At 37.9% G+C, this 23243-nt stretch overlaps 1 protein-coding gene across 1 annotated transcript; it reads right to left on the bottom strand.

Annotated features, from left to right (window-relative positions):
* Positions 1–1872: 1872 nt before the first annotated feature.
* On the bottom strand, positions 1873–19465 carry C1H3orf49 (chromosome 1 C3orf49 homolog). The gene is made up of 5 exons (XM_051970369.1): positions 19341–19465; positions 15079–15401; positions 12758–12882; positions 4276–4389; positions 1873–2070 (listed from the first exon to the last, which is right to left on the bottom strand). The coding sequence occupies exons 1-5, from the start codon at positions 19463–19465 to the stop codon at positions 1873–1875; spliced, it is 885 nt and encodes a 294-aa protein (XP_051826329.1).
* Between the last annotated feature and the right edge of the window lie 3778 nt (positions 19466–23243).

Here is a 23243-nt window from a genome sequence, read left to right as displayed (position 1 = left end):
TTAGAGTAGTGAGGAAGACTCTGAGCTCCTAGTGAGCTCCTTGAGGAAAGAGAAAGGAAGGAGGGATTGTGACCTAGGGACACTTTGGGGAAGGGGAACAAAACATCAGTCATCAGACTTCTGTTTAATGAACCACAAAGTGGGAGAGGTTACTTAGTGTGGGTAGCAGGGGGAGATTTTGAAGATGCAACGAAGAGCAAAGAATCTATTCCAAGCCCAATGTTCTGGGGTCATGAGAGAAGTTTCAACCTGTACTGAAAAAAATTATTATAATGAACTCTATAAGCTTTTGAGGTCTGGGGACCTTTAGACAGAAATGAAGTGATTCACCCGACATCCCACAACTGGTGTCTGAGGCCAAGGATCTAATCACCGGAAATAATATTGTTTCTTTCTTTCTTTTTTTGCTGAGGCAATTGGGGTGACTTGCCCAGGGTCACACAGGTAGGAAGTATTAAGTGTCTGAGGTCATATTTGAACTCAGGTCCTCCTGACTTCAGGGCTGGTGCTCTACCCATTTCACCACCTAGCTGCCTCCAATAATATTGTTTCAAAGGGAAATTTGTTTCAATGTTTCCAAACAACTCATTTAGAAAATGTCCCTCCTTTTAAATGTTCTTTTTTATATGACTATTGACTTCCTAATGATTTCAACCTATCTTCTTTCATCTTCCATCTCCCAATCAAACTCTTCCTTGTAACAAAAAAAAAAAATACATACACTTAGAACCTTTGGGACACAGGACCATAATCTGTGCGTTATTTGCATACTTGTAGCATTGGAACCAAATATTGTCCTTTAGTTTGAAACTGATTTTCTAGAGATGGAAAGATCCTTAAGGACAAAGTCAGAGTAAACTGATTCATGAGTGTTTGGGACATGGTTTTGCCCCTGTGAACAATGCAATAATAATACGCAGCCCAATAGCATCACCATTTCTGTTTATTTTGGTAGTTTAAAGTGTATGGGTTTTTTTAGTTTTTTGAGAATAAACTTTCAAAGTTAGTATAGAATTATTTCCTCTAGGCTTTACCATATACAAATTGTCTTCAGAAAGAGTAGTAGATTTGAAGTCTGAAGATTTGGGTTAAAGTATTATCTCCAATACTTTGTGTGTGTGTGTGTGTGTGTGTGTGTGTGTGTGTGTGAAAGAGAAAGAGAGAGAGAGGGAGAGAGAGAGAGAAAGGGGGAGAGAGAGAGAGAGAGACAAGAGGGACAGAGACATACAGGGAGACAGAGACAGAGAGAGAGACAGAGACAAGATGGACAGAGACACACAGGGAGACAGAGATAGACAAAGAGACAGAAACAGAAAGACAGAGATTCAGAGAGAGAAAGAGAGAGAGAGAGACATAGAGGATAATGAAGGGTACAGAACAAAGTCCATTTCAAAAAGATGAGGAGAGGCAACCTGGTATAGTGAATAAAGGATGGTCTTTGCGTTAGAAGAAGGGTTAAAAAAAAAAAAAAAAGAGCAGGGTTCAAATTCTACCTCAGAACATACTGGTTATAGCATCACAGGTAAGTCAATTAATTTCTCAGTTCCCTAGGAAACTCTCTAAAATGATCAATTACAGAATATCATCTATGTTGATGAGAGTATCCACAAGTACTTACAAAGTATTTGTTGATCACAAGCAGCTAAGATCTGAAAAGGTGCACTATTCCTAGAAGGCAGACACTGGAGTAGTTTGCCATTTCCTTCTGCAACTCATTTTATAAATGAGGAAACTGAGGTAAACAGAGTGAAGTGACTTGCCCAGGATCATACAGCTACTAAGTGACTGAAGCCAGTTTTGAACTCAGGAAGACCATGACTTCAGGCCTGGCTCTCTGTGTACTATGGCACAGCCATATTACTTGGAATGGACTCAATAACAACAGCAAGTACATGGAAAACACACATTTTTCAACTTATATTTCCTCATGGTTCTCTTGGAAACTCTTTGGAACTGCTTGGATGACTGAAGAATCTCATCTCCAAGAAATTCACACTGTTGGAGTTCTGCGTGTCTTTGGGCCAGGAGTTTCATGGATTTTTCTGTCACCGTTTCTATGAGATCATCCACCTAAATGGACAGATACAAAGAAATAAGACATAGACTTGAGTGCACCACAAACATGGAAGGTGAAGCTGCTTTGGATCAAAAAAAAAAAATCTGATTTTTTCTTTAAAAAGAAAAGAAAAGAGAAAAGGCTCTTGTGCCTGCATTAATTTTTAATTGGATCTACTTTTTTTTTTTTGGGGGGGGGGACTATTTTATTGGGGCTGGTTGTTTCACTTGCCATGCCATTCAGGTGGTCCTTATGTTTATGCATCCTTAATTCTCATAATTAATATGATCCTGTATCCACATTTTCATTTTTAAATATTTGAATAGGAACTTTTGAAAAAAGGTTTTTAAGTGTTTAAGTTTTGAATAATCAAGGCATAACTTTTTTATTAAAGTTTTTTTTTTTATTTTCAAAGCATACATAGATAATTTTTGATATTCACCTTTGCAAAACCTTGTGTTCCAAAATTTTTCTCTCCCTTTCCCCCATCCCCTCCCCTAGACAGGAAGCAATCCAATATATATTAAACTTGTCCAATTCTTCTATACCTATTTCCATAATTATCATGCTGCACAAGAAAAATCAAATAAAAAAAGAGAAAAAAATCAAAATGCAAGCAAACAACAATAAAAAAAAGGTGAAAACACTATGTTGTGATCCAACTCAATCCCCATGTCCTCTCTCTGAGTGCAGATGGCACTCTCCAACACAAGACCATTGGAACTGAAGGCATAATTTTTTTTAATACATTTTAAGACTGTGAGCTACAATCTCCAAAGAGAAGAAATATCCCCATTTTGATGACCATGAAGAGCCACTTGGTAGGTGTGAGTGGGCTGCAATCTTTTGAAATAATGATAATAATAAAAATAATGAAGATGATAATTATAATAACTAACATTTGCATAGTCTTCTGATTTGCAAATGCTTTATATATTCCCATTTGATTCTCACAACAATCCAGTGAAGTAGGGGCTGAAATCTCCATTTTATAGATGATAAAACTGAGATAGGAGAGAGCTTTAGTGGTGTGCCCAGGATCACACAGCTAGTAGGTGTTTGGAGCTAGACTGGAAGTCATGTCTTCCCATATTCCAACTGCAATGTTCTAGCTTCCGAGAAATGTATGAGCAGAAGAGAAAATGAGCTGGACATGTCACTTTTAAAGGATTTTAGATGGACAGTCATGGGTGACTCTTTCAGTCTGCATTACTGGAAAGATCTGTTCATACATTGATGAGACTACAGACCCATTTAACTATTTGGATATGAGAAGCCCAAGATTTGCCAATTAACAACATATAAATGGCTAAATATGTTTAATAATGATTCAAGTTTAAATTGATTCATTTCAGTGCATAACCTATGGTAATGACTTCCTTCTCCCCACCCGCATCCCCTCTAAATCTTTATGGATTGTCAGTCCATTCTTTCTCTTTGTTTTCCTCCTTAGAAATCCTATTTTCATTCAAGAATCAGTTTAATCCCTGCATTTTATTTAAGGCCTTTCCTGATTCCCCCTTGCTCCTAGTGTCCTCTCCTCCTCTCCAGTGACATTATAAGGGTGGTGGTGTAGTGATTAGTACTTAAAAAAAAAAATTTTTAAAAAAGACTTGAATTTGAATCCTACTTTTGAGCCCTTACTATCTGAGTGACCTCTGGAGTGACTTCATCTTTCTGGACCTATTTGTTCACCTGAAAATTAAAGAGGTGAACTTGATGAATTCTAAGGTCCTTAACAATGCAAAAATTTATGACTCTGCTATCTAAATATCTCTTTAAGAACACATGTTATCCTCCTGATTAAATGGAATCCCTAAAGGCAGGGATTTCACTTTTGCTTCTGTATTCCTAATTCCTGGAAGACGAGTCCTTGATGCCTCAATCACTTCACAAATGCTTGTTGCTTTTTTCTTGCTTAATTTTCACTCATTTTTCCTTATTTGATAGTGGGAAATATATAATGGATTCTTGTTTCTTTTTCTTCTCACACTCCAACACAGACACGGCACAATTTTATAAATGTCTTTCCCACTTTCTTTGTGTTCTTCACATTTATCCATTTTTATTTCATTCTAATTAATATTAATATACCAAAAAATTCTTTAAACATTCCCCTCTTGTTGTGTATCTATCATGTCTTTATTTTTTAGACTTCACGGACCGTTTACCTCTATCACTTAAAATACAAAAGCAAAGCAAAAAGCATAGTCTGCTACCTGCATCTGAAGTTTTCCTACTGTCAAATCAGAAGCACAAAGGATGTTTTCCATGTTAGGTTTCTTTTTTCTAAGCACTGGGAAGTGCCGTCTCTTCTTTGATAAATATGAGACCTGGTGAAAGAATTAAAAAACCGATAAGACAAGGAGGGCTACTAGGAGCCCTCCATTAATGCTTAAATAAGGATTTTTCCAAAGAACAATAACTCCTAAGATGTATTTGCTTATAAACTATGAACATCTGCCAGGTAAAAACATTTGGCTGACAGCCGTACATAGGCATATTATTCTCCACGCCCTGTGGATATGCTTTGTGCAAAGAGCTTTCTTTGAAGAGGTCTGTAGGATGCAGAGAAACGAGAGGGCCTGACTCAGAAAGAATCTACAGCACCGAGAGAAAACAGGTCAAACATAAGTAGAAGGGGGAAAATTGCCTCTGGAACCACTGAGCGCAGTAAGTGATCTGAGCTTCCATGGACCAATGCCTCCTAAAGCTCATTATTACTGGATCAAGCCATTAATTTGGGCGCACCGTTTGGCACATTCCTTTATTCTGATGGCTGAAGAGTCTGGGAACATGAAAAGAAAGCCCTGGGCTTTTTCTCCCCATGCATCATACTTCCTTCCCCGCACCCTGGTTTGCTAGTTAAAGTACTTGCCCTATGAGATTGCCATGGGAAATCATTCCAAGGTCACGGCTCCTGGCTAATGAGCTCCGGTTTAATTTTCCCTTCGCCGTTCCTTCCTTATGCACTGACTAATCAGATTGCACACCTTTGTATAAATCCCATGCAAAGTTGGCTGTGCTATCTACTCCCCACACCACCTCTATGGACTTGGTTGAATGTGTTTACAAACGGGGTCGGAGCAAATGTAGCAGAGAAAGAAAAAATCTAAACCTAAGCCCGAGAGCCCCGGATCATAGAGATCTATTTGGAGACCCAATTCCTCCATGAACAATCTACACACAAAGTAATATAGAAAATTGAAGTGATTACCACATCTGGATAATTCAACACAAATCCCACTAACCTAAAATATCCAGATGGATGAGGCAAAATTGATTTGGACTGTGGAATCAATCCAGAAAATTGCCCCAGTTCTCCACTCCAATTCACATGTACTTAGAAACCCATAGAGTTCCACAGTAGGAAATCTTCCATATGCAAATACAGGAAGGAACTGTGATTTCTTCAGCACAGGGAGTCTCAGCACTAAAACTCATTCTACTAACACACATGACAACCTTTCTATGACAGTAGATAAGTATTAAGTGATTTCTGGAGATACAAAGAGGTTATATGACTTGTCCAAGATCATACAGTATGAAAATGTGTTCCTTCTCCATCTCCTCAAGATGCCTCCACCCTGGATCTTGTTCTCTTGATTGAGTCTCTAGTTGGTATCATCATTTCATGATCACTTAGTCTCCCCTAACTACTTCCTTCCCAATTCCTTCCTATTTTTTGTTTTTCCCTATTAGAAACTGGGGCTGGAGTCAGGAAGACTGAATTCAAATGTGGCCTGAAATACTTAATTACTAGTTTTGTGAGTAAGTCACTTTAAATATATTGTCTAAATATATACTATATATATACTATCTAATAATACTATCTAAATATACACTTAAAATACTATCTGCATTAGTTTCCTCAACTGTAAGATGGTGATAATAGTACCTGCCTCCCATGGGTTTTATGAAGATCAAATGAGATAAATATTTGTAAAGCACTTAACATGGTACCTAGCACGCTGTAGATGCTTAATAAATGCCTGTTTCTTCTCCTTTCTCCTTGAGAAAACTGTCTTATTTGTTACATCTCAGTGCCTGACACATATCTATGTGTTAACTATGTTAATTTTTCTTTCTCTTTCTTCCTTTCTATTTTTATGTATTTCTGTGTATATTTATCTATCTACCTACCTGTTTTCTATCTATCTATCTATCTATCTATCTATCTATCTATCTATCTATCTATCTATCTGTCTGCCTGTCATGGAATTTGAATTTAGGGCTTCCTGATTCCAATTACAGTAGGTAGAAACCGACTATCCTAGACTATCTCTGTGAAATCACAAAAATCACAAAGATTATTGGAATTGGAAAGGATCTCAGAGGATAGCTTGTCTAACCCACACTTGAACAAGAATCCCTTTGACACTATCCTGACCAATGACCAGTTCTGTCCTGATAACTTCCAGTATGGGGGAACTATGGTCCCCTAGTGGGATCTCTCCTGTAACTTCCCCTGTTGCTCTTAGCTTTGCGTTCTTGGGATCAGTAAGAAAAAATCTAATCTCTCTTTCATGTGATAGGCAGCTCTCATATCTTCAAGTTAAAAATCTCCTAGTTCCTTCCATCTATGTTTACCACATCCATTTTCAAACATTCATGATATACATCATCTGAGCATCATGGGTTAACATTACCAGTTCTTCTTCTTTGATATTAATTTCTCCTGAAAGTCAGATAGAAGTATATTGTTGCTATTGGTCATCCTTCAGTTTTTTTTTTTAAACTTTTTATTTTCAAAACACATGCATGGTTAGTTTTCAGCATTCACCCTTGCAAAAAACCTTGTGTTCCAATCTTTTTTTTCCTCCTTCCTTTCCTCCCATCCCCTCCCCTAGATGGGAAGTAATCCAATATATATTAAACATGTGAAGTTCTTCTATACATATTTCCACAATTATTATGCTGTACAAGAAAAATCAGATCCAAAAGGAAAAAAAATGAGAAAGAAAACAAAATGCAAACAAACAACAACAACAAAAGTGAAAATACTATGTTGTAGTCATCCTTCCTTTTCAAAGTGGACAAGATGAATTAGGGATTTAAGTAAGTGAGTGTTGCACAAAGCCATCATCCTCACTCTTTCTTTCCAGAGGTATAAAAGTCCAGTGGCAAGACTACAGATAGTATGACTGGCAATGGTCCAGGACACAGTTGACCAAAGCATCTTCCATGTCTGACCAAGTTCCAGGCACGTCACAATGCCTGCTTCCTCTGCCTAAATGGAAAATGGAAATTGTTCTCATCTACCTATTTCTCTGGGGGAAGTCTTTACAAGCTTGGGGTAGGCATCCTTCTAATTCATCAATGGATTTGAGTCCTATTAATTATCCTCAATCTTATTTAGCCCTTCTGCTGACACAGTTGTAGCTGCTACACATGCTATAGCTTTTTAGAACCACAAGCTATACTACAAGTAAGAATTAGGTGACAGGTAGATATCAAAAATGGATGAACAGCACTGAAAGGGGCTCAACAAACCCTCACACCAGAAGTTCTTGCCTTCCCTGAATACCCCATAAACTCCAAATGAGTAATTTTATTTAATTTTAATTTGAATTAGCACTGGATGTAAGGTGATTAGATCTATGAAGTCCTGTGAAATAGAACTGGGAGACAAGATTATTGGACTCAAAGTGAATCAATAGTTTGACATGACAAACCAAAAAAAAAAAAAAAGCCAATACTATCTTTGGCTTTATTTAGCACTTGAAATGGAATAATCTTTTAGTATTAAAGAAACTCTTGAAATGGAATGTTAGATTGCTCCAGATTCAAAAGGCCTTTGGAAGCAATTTTATTTTTTTTATTTTCAACTTTTATTTTATTTGAGTAACATTGATTAATTTCTGATTTTTATTGAAGAATGTCTTGGGAGAAAGATGTGGAGAAGAACATAAGCTGAATAAATGGGAAAAGAGCATTGTGTAAGTGGTTTGGAGAAGTTTGAACTCGTGAAAGAGATCAGAGATTGAATCCGAAGAGGAATACATTTAAAGAAGTTTGGGAGAAATTGGAAGGAGAGAAATCTCAGATCCAGATATTGGTCTCAATTTTATTTCTGAGATGAAACAGCAGAAGAATCATGGACATTTAGAGAGGTTATAAAAGTACAAAGGAAGCCAAAGATTCAAAGGGAGAAAGGGAGAAAATATGTTGGCAAAGTAAATAAGAAAAAAGTAAGTGTATCAATTAAAGGGTAAAACAAGTTGGTAGATTAAATTGGTGGGTGGGGCACTGGAAGACTGAAGGAAAGTGAGTTTAGCTGACATTCTGAGACCAATGAAAGGAAATACAGAGATACCTTCAAGTTGTCAGAAAGTGTGAATTGATTATTAAAGTTTTAATTAAGTGATTGTAGTTGAGAAGTGAACATGTATTATAATTGCATTATTTAATGATATTAAATGAACAAGTATTTATTTTAAAACAAGACTAAAAAATCTCAACCAGTTGGAAAAGAAAAGGAAAATTTACAGTAATTTGCTTCCTATATATGAGGTCATCAGTAACAAGTGATGGTCATCAATGTTCAAAGTATAGGTTTAGCTGGAGAAGAAGATGGAGACTTGAAGATTTCTAAAGGAAACAAAAGCAAATTTTCAACTTGAAAAAAAAAAGGATGGGGGGAAGAGAAAAGGGAGTCTGAAGGGATTCGAGTAGAAGGGATAGAAGTATTCTACACGCAGAAGAGAAGGAAGAAGGAAAGGACAGTGATGTTCAAATGAGAGTTTAAGGACAAATCAAAGGCTCTTCCTTGAGAAGGCAACCAGGTGCTCTGAGCAGGAAGAAGCTATTTGTGCTTTCAAGAGACATCTAATAGAACTTCAGGAGCTCTATCATGTGAGGTATCATTCAGTATGCACCAAAAAAAAGAAAAGAAGTTGACTATTCTCTTCTCTGGTAAGTAATGATCTATCTGCTGACCACAGCTGAGGTATTGTCTCTCTGGTGTCATGTATCTAAAGCATAACAGAGAACATCTTGAGACTTATCAAGACTGATAAAATCACTTTTATTGGAGGAATCCTGAAGACACGTGTGGTGCAGCCAGAAGAAACCTCAAAAAAAGTATTGCCTAAGATCAAAACAAGTTGGATAGAAATTGAAGACTATAGCAGAATAGATTGTGATTTCCTCACTGTTGTCCATTACAAGAAAGGGATATAGGAAGAAAAAAATTAATTTGGGAACTAAACACCTGTATAAGATAAAGAGGTATCTGAGAATGAAATTTGACCATGACTTCTGGACCATGGTTTGAAAATTACAGAACAGCTAATCAGGAAAGGCTGGTAAGAATATATTTGCTAAGTGTGTTCCAGATCTAATTAAAAAGGCTTGGGGGCAGTTAGTTGGTGTAGTGGCAGCTCTGAAGTCAGAAGGATCTGAGTTCAAATCTGCCCTCAGACACTTAACACTTCCTGGCTGTGTGACTCTGGGCAAGTCACTTAACCCCAATTGCCTCAGCAAAAACAATAAATAAATAAATAACAATGTGTGAATTACTAAAAAAAAAAAAAAAAAGGCTTTAAACTAAAACACAATTGGAGAAGATTCCTAGTGTATCTATCCCAAGCTAAATATAGTAAGAAGAAAAAAGAGTAGTTGTTGATTTGTGCATAGACAAAATCCAGGGGAAAAAATATATGTATATTAAAATCCATGCCCTCAAATTACCATATAGAAATTCTCAAAGTTTAGGTAACAAGAAAGATGACGCAGAGGTGCATTGTTTTACATATTTTTGCAAATCTTTTTAATGTCTAGTTTAAAGTTGGATTCTCATGTCTGATTCTGCATTCAGTTTGTTTTGATGGAATGTGAAGAACATTTGACATAATCCACAAATATAAGTAGAAAAGGGAGGAGTAGTTATGAACAAATAATAGCTTAATATTCTTTGGAAAATAGCTTTGACCTCATGGATGAAGGAGAAGAAACAGGCATTTATGCCTGGTACTATGCTAAGTGTTTTACAAGTATTCATCTCATTTGGTCTTCATAAAAACCATGGGAGTTTTTATGATGCAAGTGCAATTATTATCACTATTTTACAGTTGAAGAAATGAATACTGATAGTGGTTTAAGTGATTTGCTCACATAGCTAGTAATTAAGCATTTGAGGTCACATTTGAATCCAGATCTTCCTGGCTCAGTGCTCTACCTACTGTGTCACCTAGTTGCCTCTGATCCAAAAAAAAAAAAAAAAAAAAAAAAAAGGATATATCTTTCTTACAGAAGAGAGCACTCAGTGGAGATATGATAGAAGTGAATTATCAGCGGAGACATGATTACTATGTCAAATATTTGAAATACTGTATGAGGAGGAATTCAGTTTATTCTGTTTTGTTAGATTCATTCTGTTTTTAAATGAAAAAAAAACCAGGAATAACAGGTGGAACTTATAAAACAGCAAATTTAAACCTGATGTCACAAAAAAATATTTCCAATAATCAAAGGTTTCCAAAAGATTAATGATATACTTTTACAGGTAAGAGGTTTTCCTTCAAAGTCAAAGGAGGAGCTGGATAATCATGTGTCAGGTAGAATATAATGAGGATTCCTTTCATTAATGACTTGGAACAGATAGCTACTGAGGGATTTTCCAACTCTCAAATTCTGTTTAAGAATTCTATTTAATTCTATTTCAGGTACAAATTATAGTTCCAGATTCTTTGAAAGAAGGTTGAAAGAGTAAAAGAATAAAGGATTAAAATGGATTTAAAAAGTCTTCCATAAAATGGAAGAATGAGAGGAGAAAAAATATACTTAAAAACAGATTTAAGGCAAGGTAAGTATGAAAAGAGAAGTGGGGGAAAATGGAGGTTAAAATGGATTGGTAGAGTAGATTGACAGTTGTCAGAATGGACAGAAAGTTAGAGGGAAGGGAGGGCAGTTATCCTTGTGACTAAAGTTAGAAAATTAGGTGAGGATATCAAATTATTGAGGTGATAATTACCTATAGAAATTGTTAAACGAACTTGAGATGCAGTAGAAATGACCACAAGTAGAAAACAACAACAACAAAAAGGCTGAAAATTACAGATTATTGGAAAGCAGGGAGAATTCTGCAGTGACTCACATTGAATGAGCAGTGTTTATATTTTTGACACAGGCAAGTGTCTGTTATTTTATTCTAATTGTAGATTAAGTTTCCTCCTGGAAGAGATAAAGGGACTCCATGCTCCAAAGAGATTGAGAGGGGTTTAAAGTGGGGATTAAATCAGAATAAAAAGGGATCTGGGGCAAACAAGAAGGCTTTTGATCTTTGTCAGTTTAGAAAATGGAAGAATGAGAGGAGAAAAAATATACTTAAAAACAGATTTAAGATTTTTCTTGAAGTGAGAGATAATTGGATGTTTTGAGGAGGCAAAAAATGATTGTGCTCCAAGGAATGATAATATTGAGCCAGAGATAGTGCCAAATGAGAGACCATCTAGTAAGGGTCAAAGAAGCGAATGAAGTGAAGAATAGTAGTTGTCGATGACTTTCTTTCACAGGGACATTGTTGCCCTGAAAATGACAATGGACATTTCTGCAGTCTGTTGGGGACGTGTATCTAAAATATAACAGACAAACCACAAGGCTTATCAAAATGGATAGTTAGCATCTGCTTCTGGTGATTCATGTGGACACAAATGATACTCAGAAGAAACATTAAAAATATTGCTAAATTGTAGGAAGTCTTGTGCAAGCCAGTGAAAATTATAGTGAGACAGATGGTTTTTTCCTCACTGTTGCCCATTGAAGGCAAAGAATGCAAAGGAGAAACACTCATTTGGAAATTGAACAGCTGGCTAAGAAGTTGCTTCCTGAAGATAGGTATTTGGGCTTTTGGACTATAGTTATAACATTGACATCCTACATGTGCTCCTAAAAAAGGCTGATAAGAAAATATCTTCTGGTTGTCTGAAAAATCAAATGAAAAGACTTTAAATGAAAATAGATGAATGAGAGGAAAAACTTCCAACATGGATCCTAGCATATCTACACTGAAAGAAGAATCAAAATTGAGCCACTCAGATTTATAGGAGAAAGATCTAAGAAAGAACCCAATACTAAAACCCATGACTTCAAATGTCTGTACACAGATCTCTCAAATGTAAGGAATAACTATCAGGTATGGAATCATGATAAAATAGTGATGAGAGACTTCATTATCCAGATAGCTGCTAGAACTCTCTGACAAAAGCCAATCAATTTTTGACTTACTTTAAGAACAATGTCTTTCTTCAGAATGGTGGATCACAGCAAGGGGGTATTCTATTCTTGATCTGATTTTTACTAGCAGAAACAAACTTGCTATTAGGGTATAAATAATGGAAGGGAAAGTTGAGGGCAAGTGACTACTTCTTTCAAGAGTCTAGCTTGGGTAAGAGAAAACCCAAAAAAGCAGAGGAAGGATTGGGCTTGTTTTGTTTGGTTCCAGAGGACAGAACTAAAAAAGGGAGGAGGAACATTTTTAAATAGTCAAACATAGGTTTGATTTCCTGATAAATATCTCAATGATTAGAGTTGCTGAAAAGTGAAGTGAGCTGTGGGTTCTCCCTATTAGAGGAATTCAAGCAGAGACTGAACTCTTTTCTGAAGGGCTGGGGTGGGGATTCAGTTTTTGGTGTGAGTTGATCTAGATGGCCTTTATCATTATTTCCATATCTAACTTCTGTGATCATGGCCTCATTTTACCTTTTGAAGTCCAGAAGGTAGGGAGGTCACTGAGAACCGCCTTGTTGTCCTTCTGGCTCTAACAAGGGTATTTCCTCCAGTAATCTCTTCAGTTTCTGCTTCTACAACATCCAATTGAATAGTTGCTTTAAGAAAGGGAGAAAAGGTAGATAAGAATCACAAATATGAATGTTTTATTCACAGCAATATTTTTAGCTATTCACTACTACATCCAGAAGCCATGATCTAGTGAGAAGAATATAGGATTTGTTATCAGAAAACCAGAATTCAAATTATGGCTCTGTAACTTTATGTTTATGTTTATGTAACCTTAGACACTTAAGTCTAAGACATCTTAAGTCACAATTTTACTGGACTTTAGTGTCCCCCTTTATAAAATAGGCAGCTTAGTTTGATACTATCTCATGTCATGAATCTCTGGTTTTATTGATGTGGACAATTTCTTTATCACTGAAGATTATAACCTCTGCACACATTTCCAAATAATCTTTGTTTTTTGGCAAAACAATTGGGATTAAGGGATTTGCCTGGGGCCACACAGTGAGTAAACTTGAAGCGTCTGAGGTCATATTTAAACTCAGGTCCTTCAGACTTCTAGACTGGATCTCTATCCATTGCACCATCTAGCTGCCCCTGCAGATAACCTTTGTGAGCTGCATATGATGAGCTACTCTAAATTTGGAAAGCTTGGTCCTTCCATGATAAGTCAAGATAGTATATTACTAAGCCAGTGTCAAAAGCTTTTTTGCCTTCAAAAACCCCCCCAAAAACAAACAAATGAAAAAAAAAAAAACCAACCCATGACCAACCTCTTCACCCTAGAGAAATATTTGAACAGGACTAGAAAAAGAAGATTAAGAAGCCTTATTGCTGGAAAAAAAACACTTTGGAAATCATTAATGATCACCCTTTTGGTGGAGCTGGATTTTCCTGAATAAGCCTCTTCTTCTCTTTTATGCCCCTATTTTTTTTTTTTTTTTTGTCACCAAAGCCTCTGTGGAAACCAATTCACAGTGGAAGTGGGGTTATCTCTTCAAGACATGATTCTGAAGCCTAATCCTGAACTCTGTAAGTGAAGATGAAGAAAAAGTGATAACTTATCTTATGCAGGGAGGGCAAGAATATGTCCTGAGAGTTTCTAGTTGATTGAGATGGATTTTAGGCAGTAAATTGTTATTGATGCAGTAGGGAGAATGGTTTTGTTATTACTCACTGACATAGAACAAGAAATTAAAGCTAGTCAGGATTTTGGAAGTGAGAGAAGAAATCAGCTCTCCCCTTGTTCCTAACCTCCTCACCTTTCCCTTGTTCCCTCTGTCTAGGTAAGTCAGATTAATAGTGTGTTTTCTTTGTTGTGATTTTTTTCAATAGAAATGTATAGGTCAATTCACGCTAGGTTATTATTACAAGATGCTTGGATGCCTGTGTTAGTGAATGCTTTTTTCCAGTAGAGTGGGTCTGTTTGAAAAAGTAATCAGTCAACTGAAAACACCAGATTTATTTATAAAACATAAATACACATAGATACACACAGACACTGACATAGATATAGATAGTAAAACAGACAAACAGGCAGAATTTCTAGTTTATTTTGTGTGGACTCCCTACATATACTAAAATACTATGAGGAATTTCTTTTCCTCCCTCCCTCCCTCCTTTTCTCCCTCCTTCTTTCTCTCCCTCCTTCCCTCCCTTCCTCTCTCTCTCCCTTCCTTCCTTCTCTTCCTCCCTCCCTCCCTTCCTTTCCTTCCTTCCTCCCCTCTCTCCTTTCCTTCCTTCTCTTCCTCCCTCCCTCCCTTCCTTCCTTCCTTCCTCCTCTCTCCTTTCCTTTCTTCCTTCCTTCCTTCCTTCCTCCTCTCTCCTTTCCTTTCTTCCTTCCTTCCTTCCTTCCTTCCTTCCTTCCTTCCTTCCTTCCTTCCTTCCTTCCTTCCTTCCTTCCTTCCTTCTTCCTTCCTTCCTTCCTTCTTCCTTCCTTCCTTCCTTCCTTCCTTCTTCCTTCCTTCCTTTCTTCCTTCTTTCCTTCCTTCCTTCCTTCCTTCCTTCCTTCCTTCCTTCCTTCCTTCCTTCCTTCCTTCCTTTCTTCCTTCCTTCCTTCTACATTGGGGTCATCTAAGTCAGCCCCTTTCTTTTATAGATGAGGGGACTGAGGTCCAGTGAGTGAAAGAGACATTTCTAAAATTGTGTTGGTACAAAGTGAACAGAGCAGGGATCTTTATCCTCTAATTCCAAATCCACCATTCTTTCCACTTCATTTCCTAGCCTCACCTCCCTCCTTCACCCTGTCCTCCCCTCTCTATACAAATGTCCATTTCATTAGTTACCATTTTGTGGAAGTTTTCCTATTTGGGGCTTGGCAAATAATCTTGGAGATGGCCGTTCCTTGGCAATTCTAGAAAGGAGGCTCTGCCTGTTTGAAAAGAGAGCTTCCTTGTGGTTTGAGGGGTAGCTCTTATTGGACTTTGCTACTTTGATTCTGTAGTGCTCAGGTAGTGTTCTCTTGAAAGCAGTCTTTATTTTCTTCATAAAATTTTTCTTCTTATTTTCTGGACTTTGTTGTGATTCTAGGTCACTCCCACTGGAAGATTCCTCTTTGGGAACCAGTAGATTTTGTTTAGCTAAGTTAGTAGACACAGCTCTATGCCACCTTAGTAAAGAGAGGAGAACTGTAATTAAGGTCCTTTAAACAAATAAAATTTGAAGTCATGAAAATAAACTTTCAAAGCTTGGCCACATCTACCCAGTACCCACACAAATGACCCACTGAATTAACTTAATAAGGAAAAAAAAGTTAATTTAACCAGTCACTTGGATCTATGGAAATAACCAGGTTATTGATTTGTTTTTTTGTTTGTTTTTTTTTTCATTTTTAAAGCAACTATTTGGAATTATAAAGACCCAGGCATGTGGTCAGTCATTGGCAACCATTGAGGGCCTACAGGACTCAGAAAAATAAAATGGTGGGACAGCAAGCTATTTATTATTTTATATGATGCTTTAAAGATAGCAAAATTCTCACTTAATCCTCCCAAAAGAGCTAGAAAGGCTTGTAGGAAACATCAGGGCTAACACCTTCATGTGCCTGAAGAGGGAACAGGGGTTCCCTGGGGGCAAATCTCCTACAAGCCTAGTGATAATAGTTCTGAGAATATATTTTTATTGATATGTTTTAAAAATATTACTTTAAAAATATTTCTCCATCCTCTCTCCTCCTTCCTTAAACTGAGTAGGAACAACAGCAGTCTGTGATAATGGGGGGGGGGGGGGGGAGGGAGAGGAGAAAGGAATAAGCATTTACAAAGTGCCTCCTGTGTGCTAGATACTGTGTTAAGTGCTTTACAAATATTAATTTACAATATAACATAGTAGGAGCTATAGTAACTGACACATATAACACTTTCAAGTTTACAAAGCACTAAGTATCTTTTAGTCATTCATTCATTCATTCAATAAGCATTTATAAAGTGCTTCTTCTCCCTCCTCCTCCTTCCATATCTTGGAGTTAACTAGTTAGATTTCTTTCTTAAGGACCATGCTTTAAACCTAAATCACTCTGGCTCTCATTGATTGGCCAATAAAAGATCCCAGCCCCAGCCCATTGAGTCTTTGGGTCAGGATTGTCTCAGAGTGAGTGTAAATAGCAATTATTTCTGTTTTGGGCAAAAACCCTGAGGGTCTTCACCTCCCAGAAATGTCTACTTTTATATATTTATTTTTTTGAGTAGGTAAAGAAAAGCCATTCTTTGTCTCATTTCTTTCTTATCTAGCCTTAATCACTGAATGGATGTTGTCTCAGTCAAACAGATTTGTTAAAGACCTTAATTTATAAAGGCCAAAGTCTTCCATTGCATTTGGGGCCATCTCCAGTCATTTTGATCTCTATCTGACCGCTGAACCAAATGGCTCTCGAGGGGAAAGTGAGGCAGGTGGCCTTGAACAGCCCTCCCTCACACAAATCCAACTCACTTGTATGTCATGGTATCACCTCCCTGATACCATGGGCATCTTTTGAGAACAAACAATAACTACGTGTGAGCTAACAGAGACAGCCTTTAAGTCAGCCTTTAAGGAGCTTCCATTTTATTGGTCGGAACCAACGTGAAGACATTTGAGATACATACAACGACAGAGTAATGGAATCCATGCCTCATGTGTCTCTTATTGCTGCTAAAGGCTCAGTAATCAAAATCCACTCATTTCAAATCCAATTCTTCCTACTTCTAATCTCCACAATAAGGCCAGAGACTTGGAGGCTTAGAGGTAAGGAGGCCCAATAAGACAAAATCATGGTAGTAGAGTTGGCCTGGTAGCTTCATTTTATTCACGGATTCTGCTAATTCAACAAAGAGTAATCAGTGTCATCAGCATGGGTTGCTTTTGAGCTAGAATAACAAGGGTTTTCAGATTCTGCCTTACATATAAGAATTAGCTACCTGACCTTCTGCAACCTACTGTCTCTATAATGTCATTGAGCCTCAGTTTCTTTATCTATAAAGTGGGATGGTTGGATTCAGGCATCTTTAGGATCCTTTTCAGATCTAAATATATTATCCATTTTATCTAGGTGAAAATGAAGCAGTTTAGGGGGCAGAGTGAAGAGAGAGCTTGATTAGGGATTTCAGTTCAAACCCTGCCTCAGGTACTTACTGGCTTGATGACTTGGATGTCTCCCAGTCTCAATTTATCTATCTGGAAAATAGAGTTGATTGTACCCTCTATCATTTTGGGTGTCAAATGAGATAATATACAATATGTTTTGCAAACCTTAACGCATGATAAAAATGCTAGCTATTATTATTATTTCAGCTAAGTCTTTAAATTTAAACTCAATTACTCATGAGGTTTGGATCTGAATTGAGAACGTGAAAATAGCATTTAATGCCGTTTAATGGCAAATGACAGTTAAGAACAAGAGGACAGCTTTTGCCGGGTGCCCCTTTTTGTCTTTCTAGAGGCCTGACAGACTGTCCCTGCATGGTAAGGGGCCAGGGAATGAGGGACTGCATCGGTCACTGGCAACCTCTGTGTTTTTCAGTTCACAAAAGGAAAGGGGACCTCTTCTGAAATTGTTGCTTGAAGACCCAAGCGGGGAAAATTGGTGCCATCACTCTCCAAAAGCAATTTTAATGGTACTATTCTTAAATCTGCATTTCCTATTTTAATATCTTGCCTGGTAGTTAGCTTATTTTACTTGCGCTGATATTTGTCCCAAGGAGCACATTGCTATTTTTTTTTTAGCAAAGCAATGAAAACTGTAAAATATTTATGGACAAAACCCCATAAAAATTAATTGTTGTTTCCTTGGTACCCTAGCCCCCATGAACAGACCCTACTTATCTGAAATCTCTCTCATGAAGGCTGCTATGAGGGTCAAGGAGCAGCCTCTGGAGATGAGGACACAGCGGGTAGTTTAGCAAGACCAGACTGACTTTTCAAGTTCAAACCTGGTATTTGGGGAGAGCCTTGAAAGTGTTACATGCATTATTTCAGGGGAGTAATTCTGTTTGGCATTCTCATTGGCTACTAATGATGCTCTTATTTGTCTTCCATGAGTTGGGATTTGGTAAGGAATGTTAATTGCAAGACAGAGTTTTAAAATGTTACATAGAGAGATGGTGCAAGATGAGAAGTGGGTGCTACATATTTCAGCAAACACACACACACATACAGAAAGAGATAGAGAGACAGAGACAGAGAAAAAGGGGGGAGAGACAGAGAGACAGAGAGATGGGAGAAAAGAGAGAGAGAGAGAGGAGAGAGAGAGAGAGAGAGAGAGAGAGAGAGAGAGAGAGAGAGAGATGAAAAAGCATTTGAGTATAGTGTCACTGAATGGTATCTAATCTGATTTGCTGAAATGGTAAAAGTTTTTGTTTCAGAATCTTGTGGATTACAAATCATTTCAGTGCCCATGATTTGTTATTGAATATCAAAGGTTTTCCCTTCATTCCCAATTATAGAATGAAAACCAGAGTTTAGGGAAGACATGATGGAATTTTCCTTATACAATCTGAAACCCTATTTCAGATAAAGATAGTTAGAGACGCTCAGGTTTAGAACAGGAAGGGAACTGGTTGATCATCTGACCTAACCCTCTCATGTTTAGAGACTGTGGCCTGAAACAGGTAGGTGTCTGTATCAGAATTTGAATTCATATCTTCTTAACTCCCAAGTTGGACTTGTTTCTTTCCTCTCCATCTCTCTCCCCCTTCTTTCCACCCCTCCTTTGTCTCTCTCTCTCTCTCTCTCAATCTTTGTCTCTGTGTCTCTGTTTCTCAATCTTTGTCTCTGTCTCTGTCTGTCTCTCTGTCTCTCTCTTTTGATCTTTATCTCTGTCTCTCCCCGTCTTTCGCTCTGTATCTGCATCCATGGAGAGCAAACACAGTTCCATTGGATTATTGGGACTGAGCTATACTTCCTGAATATTAATTAGAACACATTTCTCTTCCTTATTATTAAAGCGCTAATCTATAATAAGCAGTTATGACTCTTTCAACAAATCTGATTCATAATCTATACCACATAATAAAAAGGTCAAGAAAACACACTCATTTGTTAGTTTTAAGAGAAAGGAATTCTGGTTACTTACCTTTCAATTCCTTTCCTTTTGAAGGGGCCATGTTTTCTTTTGGTTGGTAGAAAGCTCTTAGACTGTCGTCTTTTTCCACAAGTGATCTTAAAGGATTCAGGAAAGTGCCTTGGGAACGGATACATTGCTACTGAAATTATTCCATTTAAGATATACTAGCTTTCTGAGACTGGTGTGTTTATACACTTTTCAGCAGAGGGAGGGAGAAGCCCATTTCATCTTCTGGCTTGTTTTTATCCAAATAGTCTTTAAGAATTTCATAGACTTTCCTCTGGTTACCTTGTAGGCGTTAGAAGCATTATTTTTGGGGAGGGAAGTATTTGGCATTCCCACTGGCCATTGATGATGCATTTGTCAGAGACATGGAACATTCCTTGGTCTCTTTCTAAACACGGGTGGCAAATTTTTCCAGAAATAGAGGGTAGAAAAATGATGATCTCTTTGTTATGTTTTCAAATTATTTCCATCTGAGCCAATATTAAAATATTTACACAAAGTATTTATTTCTTATTGTCCTATCAGAATAATAATGTGGAGATTGAATTCTTGAAGTAAAATGAATTATAAATTTCAGGCAGGGGAAATCAGGGAAGCATTTCTATTGGCTAAAATATAACCAAAATTTTTTGTTGTTGTTTTGCTATTGATGAAAATACACAGAAAGTGAATTTGGTGAGTAGAGAACAATGACTTCACAGTTTCATTATGGGATAACCTCATGGATTTTCCATAATGGACAAGGCTCTTACACTTTCCCAGTTGCCAATGAAGTGAAGTAGGACTGCTGTGTGCTTGATCCTATGCCTTTTATTTTATTTATTAACCCTTTTAATTTTCAAAATATATGCACAGATAAGTTTCAGTATTCACCCTTGCAAAACCTTGTGTTCCACATTTTTTTCCCTCCCTCTCCCCCAACCCCCTCTCCTAAATGGCAAGTAATATGTTAAACATGTGCAATTATTCTCTAACTATTTCCTCAATAATCTTGCTGCACAAGATATATCAGATCAAAAAGGAAAAAAAAGAAAGAAAGAAAACACAAATAAACAACAACCAAAAAAGTGAAAATCCATGTTGTGATCCACACTAAGTTTCCATAGTTCTCACTCTGAGTGCAGATGGCTCTCTTCATCATAAGATCATTGGAGCTGAAAGAAAAAAAAAAGATCATTGGAACTGGCCTGAATTATTTCACTGTTGAAAAGAGCCATTCTATGCTTTTATAAAACTATTTTATTTTTCTTCCTTCTTTCCTTTTTTTTTTTGGCTGAGGCAATTGGGGTTAAGTGACTTGTCCAGAGTCACACTGCTAGGAAGTGTTAAGTGTCTGAGGCTAGATTTGAACTCAGGTCCTCCTGACTTCAGGGCTGGTGCTCTATCTACTGTACCACCTAGCTATTCCATAGAAAAATATTTTCGGGTCATGTTGTCTGATGTCTTCAGTGAGGGAGGATGAAAATAGCCTCAAGGTCAACTCCTGGACTTATTGTAAATTATTTAACTTGAAAAGGCTACAAGCCAAGACTAAAGTGGAGGGAGAGGGAAAGTGTGACTTTTTGTTCACAAATGACTGTGCACTTAATACAAGCTGTGAGTCTTAGCTGCAACAAGGTATGAATGGATTCTCTGTCACTTAAGCTAATTTTGTCCTAACAATTAACACTAAGGAAACAGAGGTTCTCCATCAGCCAGGACTGCATCCTTCATACGTGCAACCATTGGTTACAGCAACTGAAGACATTCTGGATGCCGTGCATAAGTTTGCTTACCTTGGCAATGTACTTTCCAGAAATGATGGAACATCAGAGAAGACGAGGTTGAACACATTGCCAGAACTAGCTCAGTGTTTGGGAGGTTCCAAAGGAAAGTGTGGGAGAAAAAAGCTATTAGTGACTAGCAAACCGAAGGTCTTTGTCATTGTACTGACCTCGTTGCTGTATGCTTAGGGAACCTGGACAATACACCTGTCCCATGCCAGGACACTGCATTGCTTACCTTTGAATTATCTCGGTAAGCGCAGTTCTGAGGGAGTGGTCACCTTGTTCCAATGCCAAATATACTTTTGCCTAAAAGGTTATTTTACAGAGATCTCACACAAAATAGGTATCCTCCGGAGGTCAGAAGCAGCAATGACACTCTCAAGAACTCTCTGAAGAACTTTTGTATCAATTGTGGGACATGGGAGATACTAATCCAGGAACACACAGCATGGCATGTTCATAGCAAAGAAGACACTGTGCTTTATGTGCTTAATTGTAGTAGCTAAAGGGAATGTGAGAGGGGCAAATTCAGAGACATTTCCTTCCCTAATAATCACAGGGACTATTTGGGCCTGACCTGTGGTAGAGCCTGCCAAGCTTGATCAGAGCCTTCAGATTGACCCCAACATTGTTGACATGGGCCAGAACTCTGAAACAGGGATTCTTACAAGATGTTAAATCAGTAGAATTGATGAGACAATGGCTATCTGGTTTAGCATGGTGCTTAATAGTTCTCTAAGTTCAATATGATTGATTTACTCTTACAACAAATAATGGTTTCCTAGTGATATAATGATTGGTTTAGACTCAGTGTGGAGCATATAAGCTGGGATTCAGAGCCAGAGAAGGCAATCGGACTGGAGGTGGGAGCTCATTCCTCAGAGCCAAGGAGAGAGAGAGATTCATCTCCATCTTCATCAGCCTTGTGGTGGTGGCCTGGCCTTCTGCATTTTCTCCACTGAAACCAAGTGCCCTTTGAAGGCCACGAAAAAGCTAGCTGAACACCAGGCGAAGGAGACAATAAAGACTTTTGGACTTTAACCCCTGGCTATTCTTGTGGTGATTAATCTGCTGAAAAGAAGGCTGCTCCAGAGACCTCCAGAAAACCAAGCAGAACATTACACATTGTGATGCCATTTTGGTCCTCTGAACAAGGGGAAACCCAACAAAAGTTCTGTCTCAAATCCATTTGTATGCTAAACCGGAGTAGAAGTGGGAATTTCTAATCCTAAATCAGATAGATGTATGGGGTAACAGCTGGGATCTTTCGTCTCAGACATGGAGGTTGAGAGGAAAAACACTGAGATAGCTCTTTTTTGACTTTTCTTCGCTGGGTGTGATTTGGATATTATTGGTTGCCACATTTAATCAGTCAGTAAACCTTTATTAAGTGCCTACTATGTACCAGGCACCGTGCTGAGCACTCAGAACACAAAGATAGACAAAAGATAGTTCTTGTGCTCACGATATGAAGGTGAGATGGCTGCCAACTCGTTCTGAAGATAGAAATTAGGAGTTGGGAGCTTTGCTCAGCAGAGACCCTGTGATGTGCAGAGAATATATCCGGTAGAACTCAGAGAAGCACAGGAGATTGGGAGGTAAGGAGAGAGCAGCAAACATGTAGTAGTACTTGGCAGGGAGCAACACACAGATGATGCTGATGTGTAGGACCAGGAGGAAATGGCCCCAGATCTGCAGCTCTACAGTGATGGAAGTGAAAGTTCCTTTTCCACGAATAGGTTCTGGTCTCATGTTCTTCTTCCACGTACTCCTTGGTGCAATCCTGATGTAGGCTTACAAAGAAATGGACTTTAGCTCTCCCAATGCATATTTAAACTTTTGCTGCAGAACCCTGTGATGACACTATTCTTAAGGTTTTTTTTTTTCCCCCCGAGGCAATTGGGGTCAAGTGACTTGCCCAGGGTCACACAGCCAGGAAATGTTAAATGTCTGAGGCCGGATTTGAACTCAGATCCTCCTGATTTCAGGGCTGATTCTCTATCCACTACAACTAGCTGCCCCTAAGTATTTACATTTTGAAACTGCTCTGTGATCTCTGACAGCACAAAGTCACATCTGCCCCCAAACATATGGTGTTTGCTCTAGCCTAATCCTTGTGATATATCCCCATCTCTCGCTC

Source organism: Antechinus flavipes, chromosome 1 (genome assembly GCF_016432865.1).
Source record: "Antechinus flavipes isolate AdamAnt ecotype Samford, QLD, Australia chromosome 1, AdamAnt_v2, whole genome shotgun sequence".
Taxonomy (NCBI): domain Eukaryota; kingdom Metazoa; phylum Chordata; class Mammalia; order Dasyuromorphia; family Dasyuridae; genus Antechinus; species Antechinus flavipes.
Note: the sequence above shows the minus strand (reverse complement) of the source record. Positions and strands in the feature narration are given on the sequence as shown.

Bases quoted from the DNA above. Each gene is read 5' to 3' on its own strand.
- C1H3orf49 (XM_051970369.1), bottom strand. From the start codon at position 19,465: ATGTATCCGTTCCCAAGGCACTTTCCTGAATCCTTTAAGATCACTTGT. The intron at 15,402-19,340 runs GTAAGTAACCAG...CTCTTTACTAAG, and splicing joins AAAAGGAAAGGAATTGAAAG to GTGGCATAGAGCTGTGTCTA. The intron at 2,071-4,275 runs GTAGCAGACTAT...CTGTCCATTTAG, and splicing joins TAGGAAAACTTCAGATGCAG to GTGGATGATCTCATAGAAAC.